The following is a 19,563-nucleotide window of genomic DNA, read 5'->3' on the forward strand; positions in this document are numbered from 1 at the left end:
ACGTCATCTATCTTCTCCTTCTGCTTCTTCAATACAACATCACAGCCTACATATACAAGTGACAGCATCGACACTAGTTACACATCTCTAGTCAATTATGCCAATAAGGCTTTTTTAAAGGAAATTTTGTCCCTACTTATTTGGATGTGAAGATTTTGGGCACATATTTTATAGAGATAAAACATCTTCTTGGCACCATCTGCTTGACTATCTGTAAAAGGTAATTGTAAAATAAATCTGCCAGAAGACCGATCTTCAAAAGGATATTAAGCTCAACATGACCTGGCAATGAGCACTGGCAGCCCAGAAAGCCAACCATAACCTGGGCAGCATCAAAAGAAATGTGACCAGAAGGCTGAGGGAGATGATTCTCCCCCTCTGCTCTGCTCTCATGAGACCTTCCCTGGAGAGCTGTGTTCAGCTATGGAGCCCCCAGCATAAGAAGGACGTGAACCTGTGAGTGAGTCCAGAGGATGCCACAAAGACAACAAAAGGGCCGGAGCACCTCTCCTGTGAAAGGCTGAGAGAGTTGGGTTTGTTAAGCCTGGCTCCGGAGAGACCTTAGAGCAGCCTTCCAGTGCCTAAAGGGGCCTACAAGAAAGATGGAGAGGGACTTTGGACAAGGGCATGGACTGACAGGACAAGGTTTTAAACTGCAAGAGGGTATGTTGAAATTAGATATTGGGAAGAAATTCTTCACTGTGAGGGTGGTGAAGCACTGGAACAGGCTGCCCAGAGAAGTTGTGGATGCCCCATCCCCAGCAGTGTTCAAGGCCAGGCTGGATAGGGTTTTGAGCAACCTGGTCTAGTAGAGGGCATCCCTGTCCACGACAGGGCATTGAAACTAGATGATCTTTAAGGTCCCTTCCAACTCAAACCATTCTATGATCCTGTTTCGTATTTTTAAGTGCAAACTACTCAAGCTCAAAGTTTAAATACAGATAGAGCATAATTGCTACAATCCTTCACATATAAAATTAGGGCAAAGTATTTCTGTTCATGTGTAGCATACCTATTTCGATTGTGTTAAGATTAACTACCTGAATGTTTATGTAGTATGTTATGAGAGACTTGTCAATCTAGAAGAAAGGAACAAGTTGGAGTTTTTTGTTTTGCTTTTATCAAGTTAATCCAACTATAACCTATTACTTTCTCTGCTACCATATGATATGTCCTCTTTTTTAGGCTCTTCCTCATAATGGGTTTGACACTTGAGAAAGAAAAAACAGAATATATGTAGTCTTACCTTCTTTGCCAAGATGCCTCTAGAATTTTAAAATGTTCATTTCTATAACGTGTTCTATGACCTAAATTCTGCTCTAACTGAATGAAAGCACTGAATTTCCTTCCCATGATCTCTTTAACTTTTTAAAATGGCAATATTGCAATTCAGACAGCAATGAACAGCTCACAAAGGATGAGAAGATGGATGTATTTCTTCCACTGGTGAGGCTGTTTGTAGAAAACAGCTACCACACTATAACAGACAAATAAAATGAGTTCATCTCTGGGTTGAAACCAAATCATCAATGCGAAGATGCAAAGACAAACTCTATGAGCTGGAAAGTACCAGTAACCACTACCATGGACCATTTAGTGAGTTTTAGTAGTACTTTAAAGAATATTCAGCTCAGCTGTGAAACATGAGCAAGGAGAGAGCATCAAGGAATGCCATTTAAACCAGATCATTTCTCTACGCTACTGTACTCCCTCCTGTCCCTTCCTGACATGCAGAAAAGCAATGCAGTAGGTTGCAGGAGAATACTAGTACCAATATGCCATTTTCTCTTAGTGAAAGCAGGACAATACTGAAGTAACTCTCGTCCAGGCAATGCTGTAAGGCTCTCTGACTTTTAATTTCTCCTTGAGAAAAGAAAGTTTAAGAGAGGGATACCAGTGATCTATCAAAGCACTCTAGTCCTTTAGTAAGACACTTAAATGCTAGATATAAATGAAGTTACTCTTAATCTGCAGTAGCTTCCAGATAAGGTTTACTTCAATGGCAACAGAAGGTAATTAACTCCCCTCAAGAGATACTTTTCACTTGTTGCAGCAGTGTTACCAAATCTGTTTTCAACACTCACATTTCAGATCTCCTCTTTCCCTTGTCATGGGAAAAGCTTCATCATGAGGTTTTCAAACAATAATCAAATTACTATTCTTTTCTTTTGATTGTCATTTTATGAGACTTTGGGATTCCAGTTCTCATTGTTCTCATTTCCTCTGACACACAGGAAATGAGATTTTATTTAAACATTGTTCCCTAGGATTCTTATGCATACAAATAATTCTGGAGTGGTTTTTTTTTTAAAAAAGGCAACACAAGTAAAATTGCTGATGCTTACTTTTCAATAAATTACTACTGTCACCTCCACTCAGAATATCCCTGTGATAATCTCTCAGGTTGTGCTATGTAAGGCACAAGAAATACCGTAGATAATCCTGTTCTACCAGTTAAATGCAGACTGACTGGCTGCCAGCTGCAGTCAGACAAAATTTGTTATAGCTGACTTCTGTCTTGTTCAGTGAGGACCAAAAGAACGCAAATATGGGGGACTCTATCTCCTCATTATCATATTACTCAATTAACTCAGTTTGATCAGTGCACTGAAAAACTGGAGGGTTAAACAGAACAATCAAGTGCACTTTATTTCTTTATATATCCTGATCTACAAACGATGTGTCCTTCCAACAGGTCAATTTTTACACCTGTACATACAGTGGAATGGCAAAAGATAGATTTATTAAGTAATTACATTCATGAAGATTTACCTCAAGTTAAAAATACACTACATGAACAACATAGCTACAGTAGGAAAAAGATTTTTTTTTACCTTCATATGCTTTTGAAAAAGACAGAATCCTTCAAGAGAAATAAAAATGCACAGAAATTTTCTTTCCTTTATGAAACTTTTTACATATCATGCATCGTTGCAACCAGGATGTGACTAAACCTTGTTGAATAAAGATTTCAACTTTCATAAACATAAACTGGAGCTCAGGACAGTTAAAATTCCATTTGACAGAAGTAAATCTAGATGAAATTGAATTAACAAGCACTGTAGCTTCATAATAAACATTAAAAGCACTTTAATATGAAGACAGACTGAGATACACTGCAAATGAAATTTATATTTGAACAATATACATAAGTGATGATCTCCCTTGATTCAAACTGGCCACCACTATCCACCAATACACCACAAATGCACCTTTACCCATTTAGGATCTGCACTGTTAGAGCTAATGAATATTTAAAACTTACAGCAACTATGAAATAATTTTTACAGATTTACATATATTTTGACAACTGCTGAGTTCAAAGATGAAATGAAAAGTCAGCTCAGGAAACATTCATTGAGGATATTGATAAAGTAGCAAGAATAGTAAGTGATCATGCCAAATACAGTGCAGAAAATACAGCACAAAGTATCATTAGAATTATAAGCTTGTTAAATGCAGCAAATTTTAAGATGCAGATAAAAACAGGCATCACACTGGATAAGAAAAATACTTGCATTTGAAAAATATCTGGTGAACACCTGACTTTCAGGGCATGATTTTAATTAGCTGGTTTGTAGGTTTTTATTGCTTTGCTGGAACATGGAGTTTTGTTATAAAAGAAATTTAATCTGCTCAGAGTACAGGACTTTAGAGATCAAATCCTAACATGTCAGAAATAACTCAGGCAATGAGGGTTTAGTCATGTTTCCAGTATCACTTGAAAGAGAAAATCTACAGCTGCACAAGTAGCACACCAATCACCCACTTCACAAGACTACCAATTAAATTTGAATTTACCGTGTCCTAACAGGCATGTGCACATAGTGGCTTGCTCTGGTGGGCCATGACAATGTTTATGCACATGAATGCTACAGTAATCACTTTTTCTTCCTCTTAACACCTGTCCATAGCACAAATGTGTAACTTACTGCAATGACATGGAACAAATGGAAGCTGATACTGGAAATGTCTAAGGCTGAGAGCAGAGACTACAACAGCTTGAATTTGTTTAAAATTCAAAATCCTGCTCTCACTGTGAGTTAATCTGAATTCATATATTCCATAAAATGCACAGACATACAAGCTTGCAGCACACTATATTAACAATTATTTTGGTTTCTCTAAGGAGATATGGAAAAAAAAGGGTTTTTTTATTATTCATCAAAGACTGCACCTTTGCACTGGACTAGAAAATTAACTGCACGATGTGGAAAGATAAATTTGTTATTATTCATCACTCTCAGAAGATTGCACCTTCAGATGAGTGCTAGAAAGCACTTGGGCTAAGTCTGTATGGCTCTATCTCCGAGATTACATATCCACTGCAGCGCCTTCTGCTGATACATCCCCACACAGACTCGATCCAAGCGTGTATCAGCTCAGTCACATTCTACAGAGAGAAAACGCCAAGCACACAGACCAACAGGAACTGCAGTGTATGCCCATGACTTTGTTCCAAGCCAAACTACATGAAAATGGTGACAGTTCCATGGATTTGTCACAAATAAAAAGCAAGGGAGAAAATTATATAGAAGTCAGTGTATGTTTTACCAATTGTATAAGAATATATTATAAAATAAAAGAGCATTGTAAAGTAACTCTAAAATACTCATAATATTGCCTGATTATAAATCCATATCCCATTATCTTTGACATATTTATAAGTTATAGAGGATGACAAGCATTTTCTGTACTTATTTTACAACAATTCTTTCAGAATATCATTCTTCATTCTAGCTTATATACCATAGCCTATAGCCCTGTATCCTCACCAGGGGTCCCTTTTTGACTACTAAGCAAACACAAGTAACTTGCATCTCAAATACATGTTACAATGAACCAAAAAAACAAAACCTGATTCAAATATGTTGGTGTTACACAGCTTTAGTCTGAACTTATATTCAAATCTATGGGAGCTTGGCTTAAAGTACAGATTTGAGATACTAAACAGTACACATTATTTCTGTTTGGTTCGACATAAATGATGCAAGTCTACAAGGATAACAAGGATATAAAAGCTTAGGAGGCACAACATGTCCTCAAAAAACCCATTCCTATTTAAATAATTTATAAATTACTAGGCAAAGATCACAACACACTTAGCACGACAGGCTAGAGAAGTTACATGCTTTGCTGTGTGATCTGCTCCTCCAGTCTGCTAAGGCACTTAGGGTTACATTTAATTCAGAGAAAAACACAAGATGCTATAGGCAGGTATGAAATCCTGGGACCTCTGGCTGTTGTCAATGCTGTACGTCACTAAAAAGTTTGCATCTGAATCCAATTAAAACAATTAACTGAATTCACAAATATGATCACGTTTAGAGAAATAAGAGTTATGTAAAAAATACTTCGTCTACCATTCAGTCTGGTTAGATGGTTTTTGGTGTTAAAGAAACCATGAGAATAGAGAAGACCTTCTTAAGCTAACAATACACACTTGCATAAGTAAGCAACTTTTTTTTTTAATTATGTGCAGATCAGATTTACAGAAAAGTGCTAAGATGGTAGGGATGCTTCTGCTCCCTAAGAAATGAGGGGTAAGGTAACTTTTTACATCAAATATAAAAGCACTGGTTTCCTCAACAGAAAAATTATTTACATCTCCAGGTATAACCAGGATGTACAGCTGCTCACCACTGATCCTCTCTCTCTCTCCTGCAAAAATAAAATATTCTTGATGGAAAACAGTGTTCTGAATTTTCTGTTCCTGCTGTTCCTTACCTTTGTGCTTGTAACTTCATCTATAAATACTGTCCTCTGTATTTGATTTTTAAGTGCTGATCTTTGGCTTTTGTGGCTAGTAACCACACTTGAAAGATGCATGGCCAAAGCACTGGTATTCCCAGCCCGCAGCACCCTACACAGTAATAACATTTTTCCCGAAATATTTTGGCGTTTCTTCATTTTTATAGTGCTGTTATTCTAGATCTTAGTCGTTCCAGGAGTTCCACTTTGACACATGACTTGGGGAACCACATGAAGAACATATACAAAATACATAATTTCTGTACATGATGTATTTCGCTATTTCCATTTAGAATTTCATTCTGTTTTTCAAATAATTATATTGGATAATCCATATTACAGGCCATTTTAATTGCCTTTGCTGAGGCTTACCTAAAATTCTAAAGCATACTAGTTTTAGAACTGTCTGCCTGCTGAAAATATACTCATTAATGAAAACATACTAAAGCTATATTTATTATTTAATAAAAACACATGGTATCCTATAGAGAAATGACTCAATAAATGATCTTGTATTTACAGAACTCAAACCTAGGATAGAAAATGCTACATGATGCACACAGATACATTATCTATAGAAAATAAATACTCTAGAAATACAAATATGTAAATTAATCAAAAATGTTTTATCTAATAGTACTTGCATTCCTATAGTACTTTTCCCACATGGCTTTAACTCTGTTTTTTACATGGCAAAACAGAATAAATGAGTATAGTGTACTTCCTATGATCACAAAGCAGAGCATAGCAGAGACCAGGAAAAAAATCTACAATCTCTCATGTTATGGGTTTGTCCTACATACAGACTGCCTTCTGGGAAAGGATAAGACATAATTCTTAAAAGCGCTTGGAACTGATTGTTTCCACTCAACAAATTGGTGCTACTAGCTTACTCCAAATATCAAAAAGTGAAGAAAAAGGTTTATTTTAATAGCTCTAATGAAATTCCCATTACAGAAATGGTCAGCATATTAATTTCCATACAAAATAATGGCAGACAAGATTTATAAATTAAATGCCCCACATATGTTTCCTAAATACATCATCCACTCCCCAAGGCTATGCACTTCATTAGACATGAACCCTGAATTTTAGTTTACAATTTAGATCTCATGATGTATTGCATTTACAAAAACAGAAATCACAGGATCACCTATCTAAACACACTGGGGCTCATCCTCTCCTTCTTCACATCCGCTCAATGTCAGCTTACACACAATTAGGCCCTCTGCCTCTATTTGGTTTCTATATGGCTAGATTACCATCAGCAGTTCTGCTTGTACATTTAGAGTACTTTCAACATTTATACACATTACTTAACCTCTAAGAGGTTAGTCTTCTCTTAAGACACGTGTTACAGAGGGGGAATCAATATCTGTGGTAGGGTCTAGATCAAAAGTTGATATTAACTTGTTACAGTTTGTTGCTTGGACTGTTAAGGAACACCTAATTAGAGGTGCAGCCCTACAAGACTAGGAGGTTACCTGGAAATGGAAGAAAATACGAGAAGGGGAAGGTTCCTTCTATGTGCACATAGAAGGACATTTTGTGCTTTTATGTGCACAAAAGCTTCTCTCCACAGCAGAGCCCCAAATGGCACCACCTGCCAAAAGCTGGCTCGTGATGCTCAGTCAAGTGCCATACACCACGTAACCTTTGTTTGAATCGTACAGTGTATTTATGGTCTAAACTTTTGTTAATGATTTTCCTAGACTATAGGAGACACAGTGAGCGCTTGGAAATCAAACGACTTCTGAACTAATCCGGGAATTCGTGAAGGTAGGAATAGAGCAAAAGGGCGTTCAAACCACCCACCACACAACTCGACGCTGCGAGACTTTTGGCTGCAGCACCCGAGGGAAAGCACTTCAAAGAATTTTTAATTATTTTTTTTTTTTTTAAATAATGAATTTGACGGTATTTTTAGCAGCGCGCACATCACCTCTGAGCACACGTCAGCCCATCCGTGGCTCTCACCCACGCGGTGCCGGGGGCACAACCCCGGGCGCCCAGGACGCCGCAGCGAGGAGAAGCGGCCACCGCCACCGAGGCGAAGGTCCCTCCTCGCCCGCTCGCCCTGCAAGGCGGCGGGGCGGAGGCTGCGAAGTGGCTGAGGCGAGGCGGGGGCGGTGTGCTGAGGGGAGACGAGGCGGGGCCGGTGCGCCGAGGGGAGGGGAGGTGCGGGCGCCAGCGGCCGGGCCGCTGGGGCGAAGGTTGGACTGGGGCTGAATGCGGCGGGTCTGCCATGGCCGGCACGGCGGGTACCCGCCCGGCAGCCCCAGGCTCTCTCCCCGCTCCGGAGCTCCCCCTCCTCCACCACGTGCAGCATTTTCCCGGCGGGGAGCAGCAATCCCAGCGGGCACTGCCCGTCCCCTCCGCTGCCCGGTGCATTTCCAGCCCTCACCCTGCCCCGCCGCCCCGGCTTCCTCCGGGCGTTTTGCTTCCCACCTGCACGCTCCTTATGTAAGGCAGGATCTGATGGGGAGCGGGGAGGGGGTGTCAGCGCGCACACGCACTCACACACACAGACAGACACAGACATATGTACACATACACGCAGCATCCCTCCGCAGCCGCTCCCGTGAGGATGCCGATACCTTTTATCCAGGCACGCGATCCACTCGCCGGAGGACGCAGAATGGGAGGTGTGAGCGGCGACCATGTTGGACAGGGCTCAGGTCGCCGCGCACCCGGCTGGCGGCGGCTCCCCCCGCTCGCCCGCCGGTCGGTCGGTCCGTCCGTCCTCCCTCCCTCGCTCGCTCCCTCCCTCCGCGCACGGCGCGATGGGCTCGCCCAGGCCCCGCCGCAGCCGCGGTGCGGGTCCGCCCGCCGCCCTCCCGCCCGTGCCCGCGCTGCCACCGGAGCTGCCGAGGCGCCACCGGAGCTGCCGAGGCACCCCCGGCCCTGCGCCCCCGCAGCCGGGGGGGAGCGGCCCGGGGAGGAGGCGGAAAGAAGTCATTCCCCTCCTGAAAGGTGTCGTCGTCCCCCTTCGGCTTTCGCGAGCTCCCCAGTGCCCATACACTGGTCCCTGCCCTTGCTTCACCAGAGATGTCCTTGACTGGGTTTGGAATGGGGGGGAAGTACAAGCTTTTTAATTAAAAGAGTCAGCTCAGGAGTATTTTAGCAGCACTCCAGATCCCTGTTTGTGTGTCCCCCCAGCAGTAAACACATGGTGAGCAAAAGGAAGGCGCAGTCCACATTACAGGATTTTTCCTGAAGGCTTCCTCCAGCCTGCTGTCCATACTGTCATTGCAAATGAAATTGTGTCCTAAGGCTTCTGGTTTATTGTAGGTGAAAAATGAGCTGGGCAATATAGCCTGTGAACAGGATTTAGCACTTGGAAGGAACCCAAGGCAGAGCATGAGAAAGGTGAGTCTACTGTACAATGAGAATTACCCACACCCTCCTGTTGTCATAGTGTGGCCTGCAAAGTGCAGGGTTTTTAATGATGCTAATGTATGATTTAAGAACTGATGAACAGAAGAAGGAATGCAGAGCAGCAGGTCTCCCCGTTTTGCAAATTTCTACATGAAATATTTCCTATAAAATATTTCAGGATCTAGATAATATCTTCCCAAGTAATCAGTGCATGACCATAAGCTTCTCCTTACAACTTGCCTTGAGTACCGTGGGAGAAGGGTAGGAAGCTGTACAAATCTCCGCAGGATGTTCGGGGTTTCATGTGTATGATAGCAAAGTAAAACTCAAACTCTGCCTTCCTTCAGGCTCATAACTCCTCTGCTCTACACTGTGGGGACAAATGATTAACTCAGATGGTGAGCATCTGTCAGTGCCTTTCACAGTTCTCCATGGGCTATCTTCTCTGCCCTCTGTTGAAATTTCTTTGGCTGTACCAAGTGTAATTTTCTTACAGACATGTGCTACTTCACATTTCACATCTGCCTTTTAATTGGCTGCATTGCTGCTACAGCTTCTTTAGCACTTTAGCAGAAATAAATGTTAACATTGGGATACTGAACAGTATGATGTAAAATCTAAGGAAATGTATCTAAAAATCCCTTTTGCTAAATAGATACTGCTAAGAAATTGGCATAGCAGAAGAGGATGCCAAAAAAGGCAATTCTTTCATTTTGCCTCAAAAAAAAAAATTGAAGTGCATGATAGAGGAATAGAAGAGGCTGCCAGTCAGTGAGATCAAAGCTGCAGCTCTTCCTTTGCTATAGTCCATAGGGAAAAAAAAAGAGAATTTTTTGCATCTAAGCAGTCAATCTACTCGAGGAAAATCAATGCTATTCATTCGTCAATATGCAAATGTTTGGGAGCCAATAGAACAAGACCTTAAAAGGTAAGAAACTCTAAAATTCTCAATCAAATTAATGATTTATAACACAGTATGTACATTACAGATGAATCAATAAAGCTCACTAATTTTGTACCATTATAAAAGATTCATCACGTTATTCCACATAATTACAATTTTCCTTCCAGAGCCGTCACACAAGGCACCCCTTACTGCCCATTCTCCCCTCAGCCCAGTTTAAGCTGGAGAAGATGCATTTTCCATTTAACTGGCGTCAGGCCGGAGAAGGATCCCAGAAATATCTCCTAGCTGAAGGCCTTTACCTTTCCTCACGGGCTGTTCCGCGGACACGACCAGCGGTGCCGGTGCCGGCGGGTCCGGACCCAGAGCGGCGCCCGCACGCACCGCCCCGGCCGCCAGGGGGCGGGCGAGGCCGCGCCAGGGGCGCTGGCAGCGTCACGGCCCTGGGAAGCGGGAGGAAGGCTGGGCGGGAATGTCCCGTTGGAATGCTTTACAGGGATGGGGCCTGTGAAAACCTGGGTCAGTGCTCATGGACCCACCCGTGACCGAGCAACCTGCCTGCCCTGGGACAGCCCTCTGCAGTTACCAGTGCTTTTGACTGCGAGGAATGCAAGGCCTGTCGGCACGAAGCGGGTGTGGCTCAGGTGCGTGGCTGTGGGCGGACAGCACTCAGGTACCTTTTTGTGGAGTAACCATTAAACGAGAGTTTAACACTTTGTGGATTATGTAAACTAGACAGGCTCAGCGTGGGAAACCCTAGTAGGAACTAGGAACCCTGGGTACATCTATACGTCATTCAGAAGTGTCCCAATTAGAGAGCAATCAGAGCAAGACAGGCAGAATTATCTCTGTATTATGAGTAATCATGTAGCTTTCTGATTAAGACATGAGTGAAACTTCTCAGAGAAACAGAGAAGCATTGAATAAATAATTGATAGGTACAGATATCAGCCTTTGTCAATCAAAGGGTCTTTAAACTACACAGAAATGTCAGGAGCTCCTGACTACTGAAATCAGAAATCCTGGACACCAGGTCAGTGCATGTTCTCTTGAGATAAAAGGTGCCAAATAAACGTTATGTATCTCACATGACAAGTCAAATCAAATGCGGATTATCCTGTGACTCTTAAGAATTCAAACCATAACAAGCCTAGGTAACATAATTTTAGAGTATTGGCCTTATGTTAATGGGGTCAAGTACCCATTCACTTGGGAGAGCATACACTAGAAGGAAAATGCTGAAGCACACTTCATTAGTTTATACTCTGTACCTCCTCTTGGTGCCTCACAGTGTCCATTCTCCATTACCCTTGAAAGCTATACACTTGCATGAAGAAAAGATGACCCAAAAAGATATTTGAGGCCCAGGAATTGTTAATGGCCAAAAATTCACTTGTGCTCAGTCTCACCTGTATCTACACATGCCTTTTATTACACCTTTTATGAAGTTTCACCTGAGAAAACATAAAAGGACTATGCCTCGTTAAAATGACTGGTGGTTGGAAAATCCCTTTCTCATAAACAAAACCTTTTTTTCGGCATTTGTGGAACTCCACAGTAATGCTTCACATTTAATTTCTCCCAGTTGAACAGAAGGCTAGTGGGATTTTTTAGAATCTGATTTGTGAGATTTGATTATGCAGCCAGAAAATTAAAATGGCAGCTACTTTCAAAGGAGGTTGCTGCTGAGAAATGGACAGTTTTCACCGGAGGTATGTGAAAGATCAAGTGGCCTTTTAACTTTCCACAGTTTATGAAGGAGTGACAGAGCCATGCAGGAGCCCTTAAACCACAGAGAACCAGAAATCAGCCAGACCTCAAGTTTTCACATGCTTGTAAGACTAAGAGTTCAAATGTGTAGGGTCCAAATTGTTGTTTGCATTATGGGACATAAGGCAAATCATGTTGAATTCTTGAACCAAAAGACTAAATCATAGTTGTTAGAGCTTGAAAGAAATTACTAAATATGTTTATTATGATTACGCAGTAACGGGGAACAGAGGAGGGCTATTGTGGAAACCTCTTTGTACCACTAATTATACCAAAAACTTTAAGAGGTTTCAAGTAACTGCAATAATAATAATGTTAAAGGGCACTAGGGGTTGCCTTATTTTCTACAGCAGTTTTGGATGCTATGTATGATAGCTCATACTAAAGAAATTAGTTATGATATAGTGACACATTAGTGGTCACAGAATCTATAACCTCCCAATTAGCATCATAAAGCAATTTTAATTTCAGAGCAAACTCACAAAAAAACTCCAGAAGCTCAGTCCTCAGTTCTGGCCATGTATGTTCAAGAGAATACCTGGGGGAAACAGTTGGTTTCCAGCCACCAATGAACTCTCCTGACTCCTGTGTCTGTGGAAGTGTTGCTCAGCCTCAGGGCTCTTCTAATCCAAGCTGACTGTACTGAATCTAGTTGATAGCACAGGGCATTGACTACATCCTTTGTCCCTAAAATGCAAGTTGGACACAAGGTAAGATAAGGCCAGCTCCACAAGCTTCAAAACATTTAATATCTCCTTTCTCTAGAGAAACTCATTTTTGTCAGTTAAGCTGATTTAAAGCATGGTTTGTGTTGTCATGTGGAAGCCAATTTAAATAGTTTAAGTTCAGAATGAGCACATAAATTCTACCTCAAACAATAGTTTAAATTCATGTATCACTCAGAAGTTTTGGAAGGAAGATTGAATCTGACAGAACTGTGATCCATGTTTAGAATACAGCAGTGCCACATTCAGTGTGGTTAGAGTTGTAGGAACCAAAACGTGTTATCAGTTGTACACACACACCACCTACGGATTTCAAAGGAGTAATCAGGATATAGTGGAATAAAGACGGAGAAACCTGCATGTGAGTTCTTTCAGGATTTGCATGCTGGGGAAGCTGCAAAAGATGTGATGACATACAAACTTTAAACCAATGCATGTATTAATAAAACTGTCCTGTAAAGCCTACAAGCAACATACTGATTCTCCTCTCCAATGCTAATCCTTAAACCCAACATACAGTGATATAACAAAGGGTGTTTTAGAACAAGTAGGGACTTCCTTTCCACATTAACTTCCTGCATCATTCCATGTTCTATCTTTTTCTTTCTCCTGTTCTCCTTTCTAATTCAGGACAACTCTCCAGTTCCCTTCAAAGCACCTTCTTCAGAAATTCCACGGCACCACAAGCCATTTCCCCCATAATTCAGGAAGCCCACCACACTTCTTATGATAGCTCTACCAAGATATTCTCAGGAAAAGGTCTCAGTGTTGCCAAGAACAAAACAGATACAAGTGAGATAGATATGGACAGACAAGCGAGAAACAGATATACTGGAAAGAAAACATACAATGTCCTCTATAGAAGGTGTAGCATAAGCACAGGTGCAAGGCAGAGAAAATACAGCTGAGTTGATATTTATATGAATTGATAAAGTTTAGATTCTAGGCTCTTTAAAATTAGTTGGTAGTTGGCTGTTTGCTCAGCAGGACAGAACTGTTTCCTAAATTCCTGAAAGCAAAAGAGTTAACTGGACTTATAGCGTATGTCCAATTTATATAGGCCTTACAAGTTATGAAGATTTTCTGGACAGTAAAAGATTGATTGTTCATTGTATATTAACACTGTGTTCTGCATCATTTTACCCATCCTTATATGACATTGTCCTTTCTAATGAAGTAAACTAAAAGCATTGTCCATAGTAAGGGCCAACACAATCAGTATTAAGTTAGTCTATACTCCTTGAAATAAAATACTCTCAAATTCGTGGCATGAAATGCAATGAGTCCATATTACATTTCTCATTAAGAAAACACGAGGCAGAGCAATCCCCTTTTGTATTATTACTTGGCACAGGTTTAGCAGCATGTTGCACAGAAGTGCTATAAACATTTTTCTGTTTGAAGACCAATATCAAAGCCTTTCTGTGGCATCACATTTTGAACAGATGGTCATTTGATTTGTACACCTGAAATCTGAGCCCTGAGATTAATTCAAAAAAGACTCAGATAAACCACACAGAAATAGGCTTCAAATTATTAACATTAACAACATGGGTGTGCATAGGTTTCATATTTTCTGTTTAACTACTTTCTTTTGAATAGGGGCTTTCTCCATCAGATTTTTGTCAAATTCTTCAAGTCTTACAAAACTGGGTGAGCAGGGGAAGGTATAAATGGAGCTATTCTGTTTAATATACTTCCTCAGTTATGTTAAGACCTAGATAACTGCGCTGGCAATGGAAGGCAGAATGTCAGAATCTTATTTCACAGGAAAAAGAAAGTCTATTGAAATAAATAAACACTAAGTTCTAACTTAATCATAAGAATATTGTAAAGATTAACTAGATGATGAAGTATAGTTCTGTGAAGATGCAATGCTTTACATAAATGTTATTTTAATGTATTAGTGTTTAGTTCTACGGACACATCAGCATACTGTGTTAAAACAGAACTTTGTATGCCCAACCCAGGACAACATAAGGAATTTCAAAATTATAAATATCAGGAAAATACTTTGCAGTTGCCAAAGATATGAAGCAGTCTGGGACTCGTACTGTGCTGTACCCCTTTTCAGTATAGCATTCAGGAGACAATAGAATTAGACCCACACTCTTTGAGTACAGGGCAGACACATCAGTGCTTCTTAACAGACCCAAATCAAACTGATCAGCTGGGGCTGAATCAGAGACTTGGTGAAGAGAATCTTGCTTTATGTCCAGTCATAGGAATAGGGTTCATGGAGTGCTGGACTGACTCTCCACATTACCCACAAGGGCTGACAGGTACATTATTTCAGCTCCTCACTACCTGAAAGCAGCTGTGCTGTCTCTGGGCCAGACCCTACATGTGTTCATTTATAACACAAAGAATGCACTTGGAAACACCAGTGTACTTATGAGTGAGTACACTGCACTGTCAGCTCAAATGTCTCACTTTCTCTTGAACATACTTATCTTACCATGGTTAATGAAATTAATCATTGGATTGTAATTATTCACTCACTCTTTCACCCAAGGTACAAAAGCAAATGAAAGTTCTTATTGTCTAAATGTGTAATTCCTTATTCCTTTATCCTTACTTGCCAGCTTTACTGTATTTCAACAATCACAGATTTTCATTGAGGGCTGAAAGAAAAAATGGTTTTACTTACCTGCAGAGCCAGATGAACATATTTTAACTGTTCAGGCCAGGTTTTATCTTCACAACTTGGTGTCAGCTCTCTCTGCTAGATACTGATGGATATACTTCTGGGCAGAAAGAGCACTAGTTCATGACCTGCCCCTAAATTTGCTGCAGCTGCTATTGAAATGATTAGGCTACCATAATTTGTTGTTATCAAATATCTAGTTTTCATCATTTTAGTATGTGGAGTCTGAGGGAAAGCCTGCAAATGCTTCGGAGCAAGCTACTCCATTAAATAACCTTGTGGTCTCTATGTCCTCATAGATGATACTCCAGCAAGAAAATTTGTAATGGGTAGAACATAGTCCTCCTTACATCCCTTATTTTCACAATATTGATCTTTTCAGAATAAATTCAAATAGATTTTATTTTTAACATTGCTTGATCACTATAGGAAATTTATATTTCCTGAAGTCCATTCCCCATTTCTCCTAGCAATCAGTTCCAGAAATCAAATATATCTATTTATAACTTTTTTCTCAGTTGTATATTTGTATTGATGCATAGGTACTTAAAAAACAAAACTCTGATGCAATGTCAAGATTCTTCTATTTATCCCTGTATGTGTATTATTCACAAGATATGGGGCATAAAATCAATTGACTGGACTCGCCCTGAGCTCCTTCGTGATAATTCATGAAACAACCTCTCAGTAGTAGACACTTTTATTTATGTGAGTACTACACCTCTCCTTAGAATTTGAGGTTTTCAGGGGGAAAAGGAAGACGGTACTTAGATTCCAGGCAAATAAAATCCCTATTGTGTAGGTCAAAGGTGATTTCAATAGCTTTCCCTCTCTAGTTCCCAATGCCTGAAGTGAGCAACCTTACTGTCACATGGATTCCCTGTTTGTAAAAATGATCTGTAAAACATTATCCATATCATAAACTAAGCAATCCTAAAAAGCTTTGTGAATGAGTCCTATAAAACTGGAACATGTAATTTAATTAGAGTTGATATGAAATAATGACTTGTGATCTGCAGTGAATAAAGAAACAAGTCTTTTAATTATTTTCTGCAAATTCTTTCAGTCAAGGAGGCGCACTACTATGAGTGCAATTCGGATAAAATTCATAAATTATTCCAGCGCAAGTAATAATTTCATAAATACATTCAATGAGAGCCAAGGACATTCATTAAGTCTGAGACTGTCCTTTTTATACACGTGTTCTTCACTACTCTAAAGGCAGGATTGTGGTTAGCATCACAGAAGTACTATAATGAACACATTCAGAGCTTTATATTTACTTGTACGATGCAATATGTTCTGCTCTAGGTAAAGATCATATGTGACACACATTTGCACATGACAACACATTTATATAGTAATACATTGTGCAGCTTCATATACATTCAATGCAGCTATTCTATTCATCACAATACGGTAAACAAGTCAATTCTTTCTGCGAGGTGTGATTCACAGGATTACAGATTTAATTTTTCTGAGAGCCTGCTGGGGGCACCAACACACACCCATAAAAATCAAATAATGAAATTAGGCAAATGAAAAAAGAAAGACAAACGTAATTTATTTACATTGTATAAATTACACAGTAACCTCAGGTTATATGTAATGTTTATAGTCTTCTTTTCACAGCTTTGAAAATACACCTTACAATAAATTCGCTTGCAGGCTTATACTCACAAATAATTCACACTAAGAGTGACTTGAATACAGCATGGGCAACTCTAGTAATGTATTCTGGCTGAGAAAAAATGGTGAACCAATTGGCAAGTGGGGACAGAAACTGCTGTGGCTGTGGACTGCATCCTGGCTGGTACAGACAGGTGGCATTTGTTGGTTTTCAACCAGACTATTGAGTTATGTAGCAGGAAACACAACTACAACAGCCAAGTAGTGAAATAGCAATCGTGAGGTGCTACCTCATGTGAGTAAAAACAACAGGAAGAGACCTGTATGGATTAAAAATATGTTAATGACACCACGGTAGCATAAACTCAATAATTATCTAGTTCAAAGCCTGGGGTTTTTTTTCACATACAAATTGTATTGGTTCTAGAGTAAATTTACAAACCTGAAAGCTTTAAGCAGAGGCTGTACAATGTACATCAAAGTTTTACAGAGGTGTTCTCTGATTTTCCTGCTGGAAAAAAGACTTCACATTTCAGATTCTCCCTTGTCCCCTGAAAGTAGCAATATTCATGCCTAACAGCAGTTTTAAATTATCTTGAAGTGTCCATTTTTCTAATGCTTCTTACACAGTGGAAAGATGGAAAGGATAGATAATCAAAAGCTAAGAAAAAAAGAAAATGAGAGGCTGGCACAAAAAGAGCATAAGAGGCAAGCATCAGACTGGAAAGACAAGAGATTGCTGGGTCAGAAGTGCATTGACTCCAAATTTGTACAGGATCTGAATTTCTCAAAGACCATAGAGAAGAATCTCTTTTAGAAAATTCAGTGCAGATAAAGAAATGAAATTAAGTTACCACCAGGAAAGTAACAGGAGACAAAGACCTCTTAGGCTCTAAGCAGTAGAAGCCGGGCTTCTACGAGCAGCCAAGAAATGCAGTGAGGAAGTACCTTCTCATTGATGCAAGAGTCATCAACTATCTGGTGTTTGGAAGCATTCCCAAAAAGAGAAAGAGAAGTGACAAAGTATTGCACAATTACTGGCAGCTTTCATTATCCTCCCATAGCTACAACTTGCTTCTGACAAGGCAGGGAATATTCCATATTAACATTTTTTGACATTTTGATTTTTGTGTTCTATTTCTGTTTGAGGTAACCTGTTCCATTATTGAGTCACTTTTACAGTTGGTTGGGGTTTTTTTTAACATTTAAGTGAAATTTCCTACACTTCAGTTTGTGCCTGTTTTCTCTTTTTCTGTCTCTGGACATCTCTGAGAGGAGTCTGGCTTCATCTTGAGCTCCATCCTCTAAGTCTATCCTGCTGAGTCATATGAAAAGAGGGAATAACAGTGATACCTCTGTATTTCCCAGTATTGTTGTGAAAGTTCTTAATATTTTAAGAGCACCTTAATTCTACAATGATGAGAGCAGAGAAAAGCTCATAAAGATATAATTAACCTTGTGGTCACAATAGGTTCTGAACAGACCTATTAAATTAAACAAAATGCATGAGCAACACAAAGAAAAAAGGGTTAATTGGAGAAGCATAGTGCATTTGCTCACTGCACTGGAGAAGCATCCTCATGAAAAAAAAAAGAAATCTGATCATAAATATCAAGTTTGCCATGGATAATTTAATCAGTCATTTCCTAGATTTTGAGTGCTTGATTTTGCAATTTTAATACTGTTATTAAAATATCATTTGTGACCAGCAACAGTGGCCAGTTTTTCCTACTGCATGTGAAAATTTCCTCTAGCTAAGAGCAAAAATTAACCTACTGGGTGCCTCAGAGGGCTGGACTGGGAGATGATTTCTGGGGACAGTTCACACCAGGATTCCCTGTGATCCTTTTACTTCGCTACTGGACAGGGATGTCAGTACAGCTGGACTAGATGTCAATACAGCCCAGCAATATTGCCCTCTGAAGACCTTTCTGGCATGCTTTCAGCCCTCACTGGATATGCAGAATATCCAACTGCCTTCATGTTGTCAATAGTCCCTAGGGATCGTTATGTGACAGCCCCAGCATGAGAGCTAAACCTGGTCAATCTGTGAGCCCTGTGCTCACCAAAAAATGATGTCACCTCTATGTATTTTTTAGAAGCACATGCACCCGTTCTTCTCCTTTATCTCCTTAGCAGATGTCTCAAAAGAAGAGTTCATAGAAGTACCTATGTTTGCTCTCATTAGTAATTTAGACCCTCAAAATAACAGTAGTTTGTTACCCTACCTTTGCCAAAACAGTTTCTAAACAGAGTAATTATAAGGTTTGGGAAGTTTTGTTATGTTTATGCCTTTTACACAACCTAATACATTTTCTGGGGTGAAATCAGTGTGGACTGGGGATACAGATATGTCATGTCTTTCCAATGCAGCATGGTTTCAGGAAAACTGAAAAAAGCAAAGCACAGGTTCACTGCTGTTGTCGATATTTTTCAGGCTTGCTTACATAAAAATTTTGGGGTTTCAGCTAAGGTCTTTGAGTCTTAAGTGATGTACATTTTATAAGCACACATTGCCTCTGACTAACCCATCTCATTTCACTTTGGCAAAGGGACTGATTTATTCTAGGCGTTCTCCTCTCTGGAACAGATGAGATTACAGGATCCTTCTATTGAGAAGATAGTACATAAATTCACAAAAAATGCTTCAGTTAATATTTGCTGGCAGATAAACCAGGGAAATAGGCAAATCATACAACTTTAATTTAAGGCATTTTTAGTTTTGCCTTCACTAAGCCAAGAAATACTATGTCATCTTA

At 40.1% G+C, this 19,563-nt stretch overlaps 1 protein-coding gene and 1 long non-coding RNA gene across 5 annotated transcripts in view; one reads left to right on the top strand and one right to left on the bottom strand.

Moving 5' to 3' along the window:
• The window catches only part of RAPGEF4 (Rap guanine nucleotide exchange factor 4), a 151,323-nt gene extending 142,831 nt beyond the window's left edge, over positions 1-8,492 (bottom strand). For all 4 annotated transcript variants that reach the window (XM_032692912.1, XM_032692910.1, XM_032692909.1 and 1 more), the window contains exon 1: positions 8,349-8,492. In XM_032692912.1, the coding sequence (XP_032548803.1) occupies positions 8,349-8,413 (65 nt within the window). In that variant the 5' untranslated portion in view covers positions 8,414-8,492. The remainder of the gene's footprint in view (positions 1-8,348) is intronic.
• A 152-nt stretch (positions 8,493-8,644) lies between these two features.
• LOC116789781 lies at positions 8,645-10,321 on the top strand. Its single transcript, XR_004358152.1, has 3 exons — positions 8,645-8,923; positions 9,043-9,120; positions 10,201-10,321. It is a non-coding gene; the product is annotated as an uncharacterized LOC116789781 (long non-coding RNA).
• The last annotated feature ends 9,242 nt before the right edge of the window (positions 10,322-19,563 follow it).

Source organism: Chiroxiphia lanceolata, chromosome 7 (genome assembly GCF_009829145.1).
Source record: "Chiroxiphia lanceolata isolate bChiLan1 chromosome 7, bChiLan1.pri, whole genome shotgun sequence".
Lineage (NCBI taxonomy): Eukaryota > Metazoa > Chordata > Aves > Passeriformes > Pipridae > Chiroxiphia > Chiroxiphia lanceolata.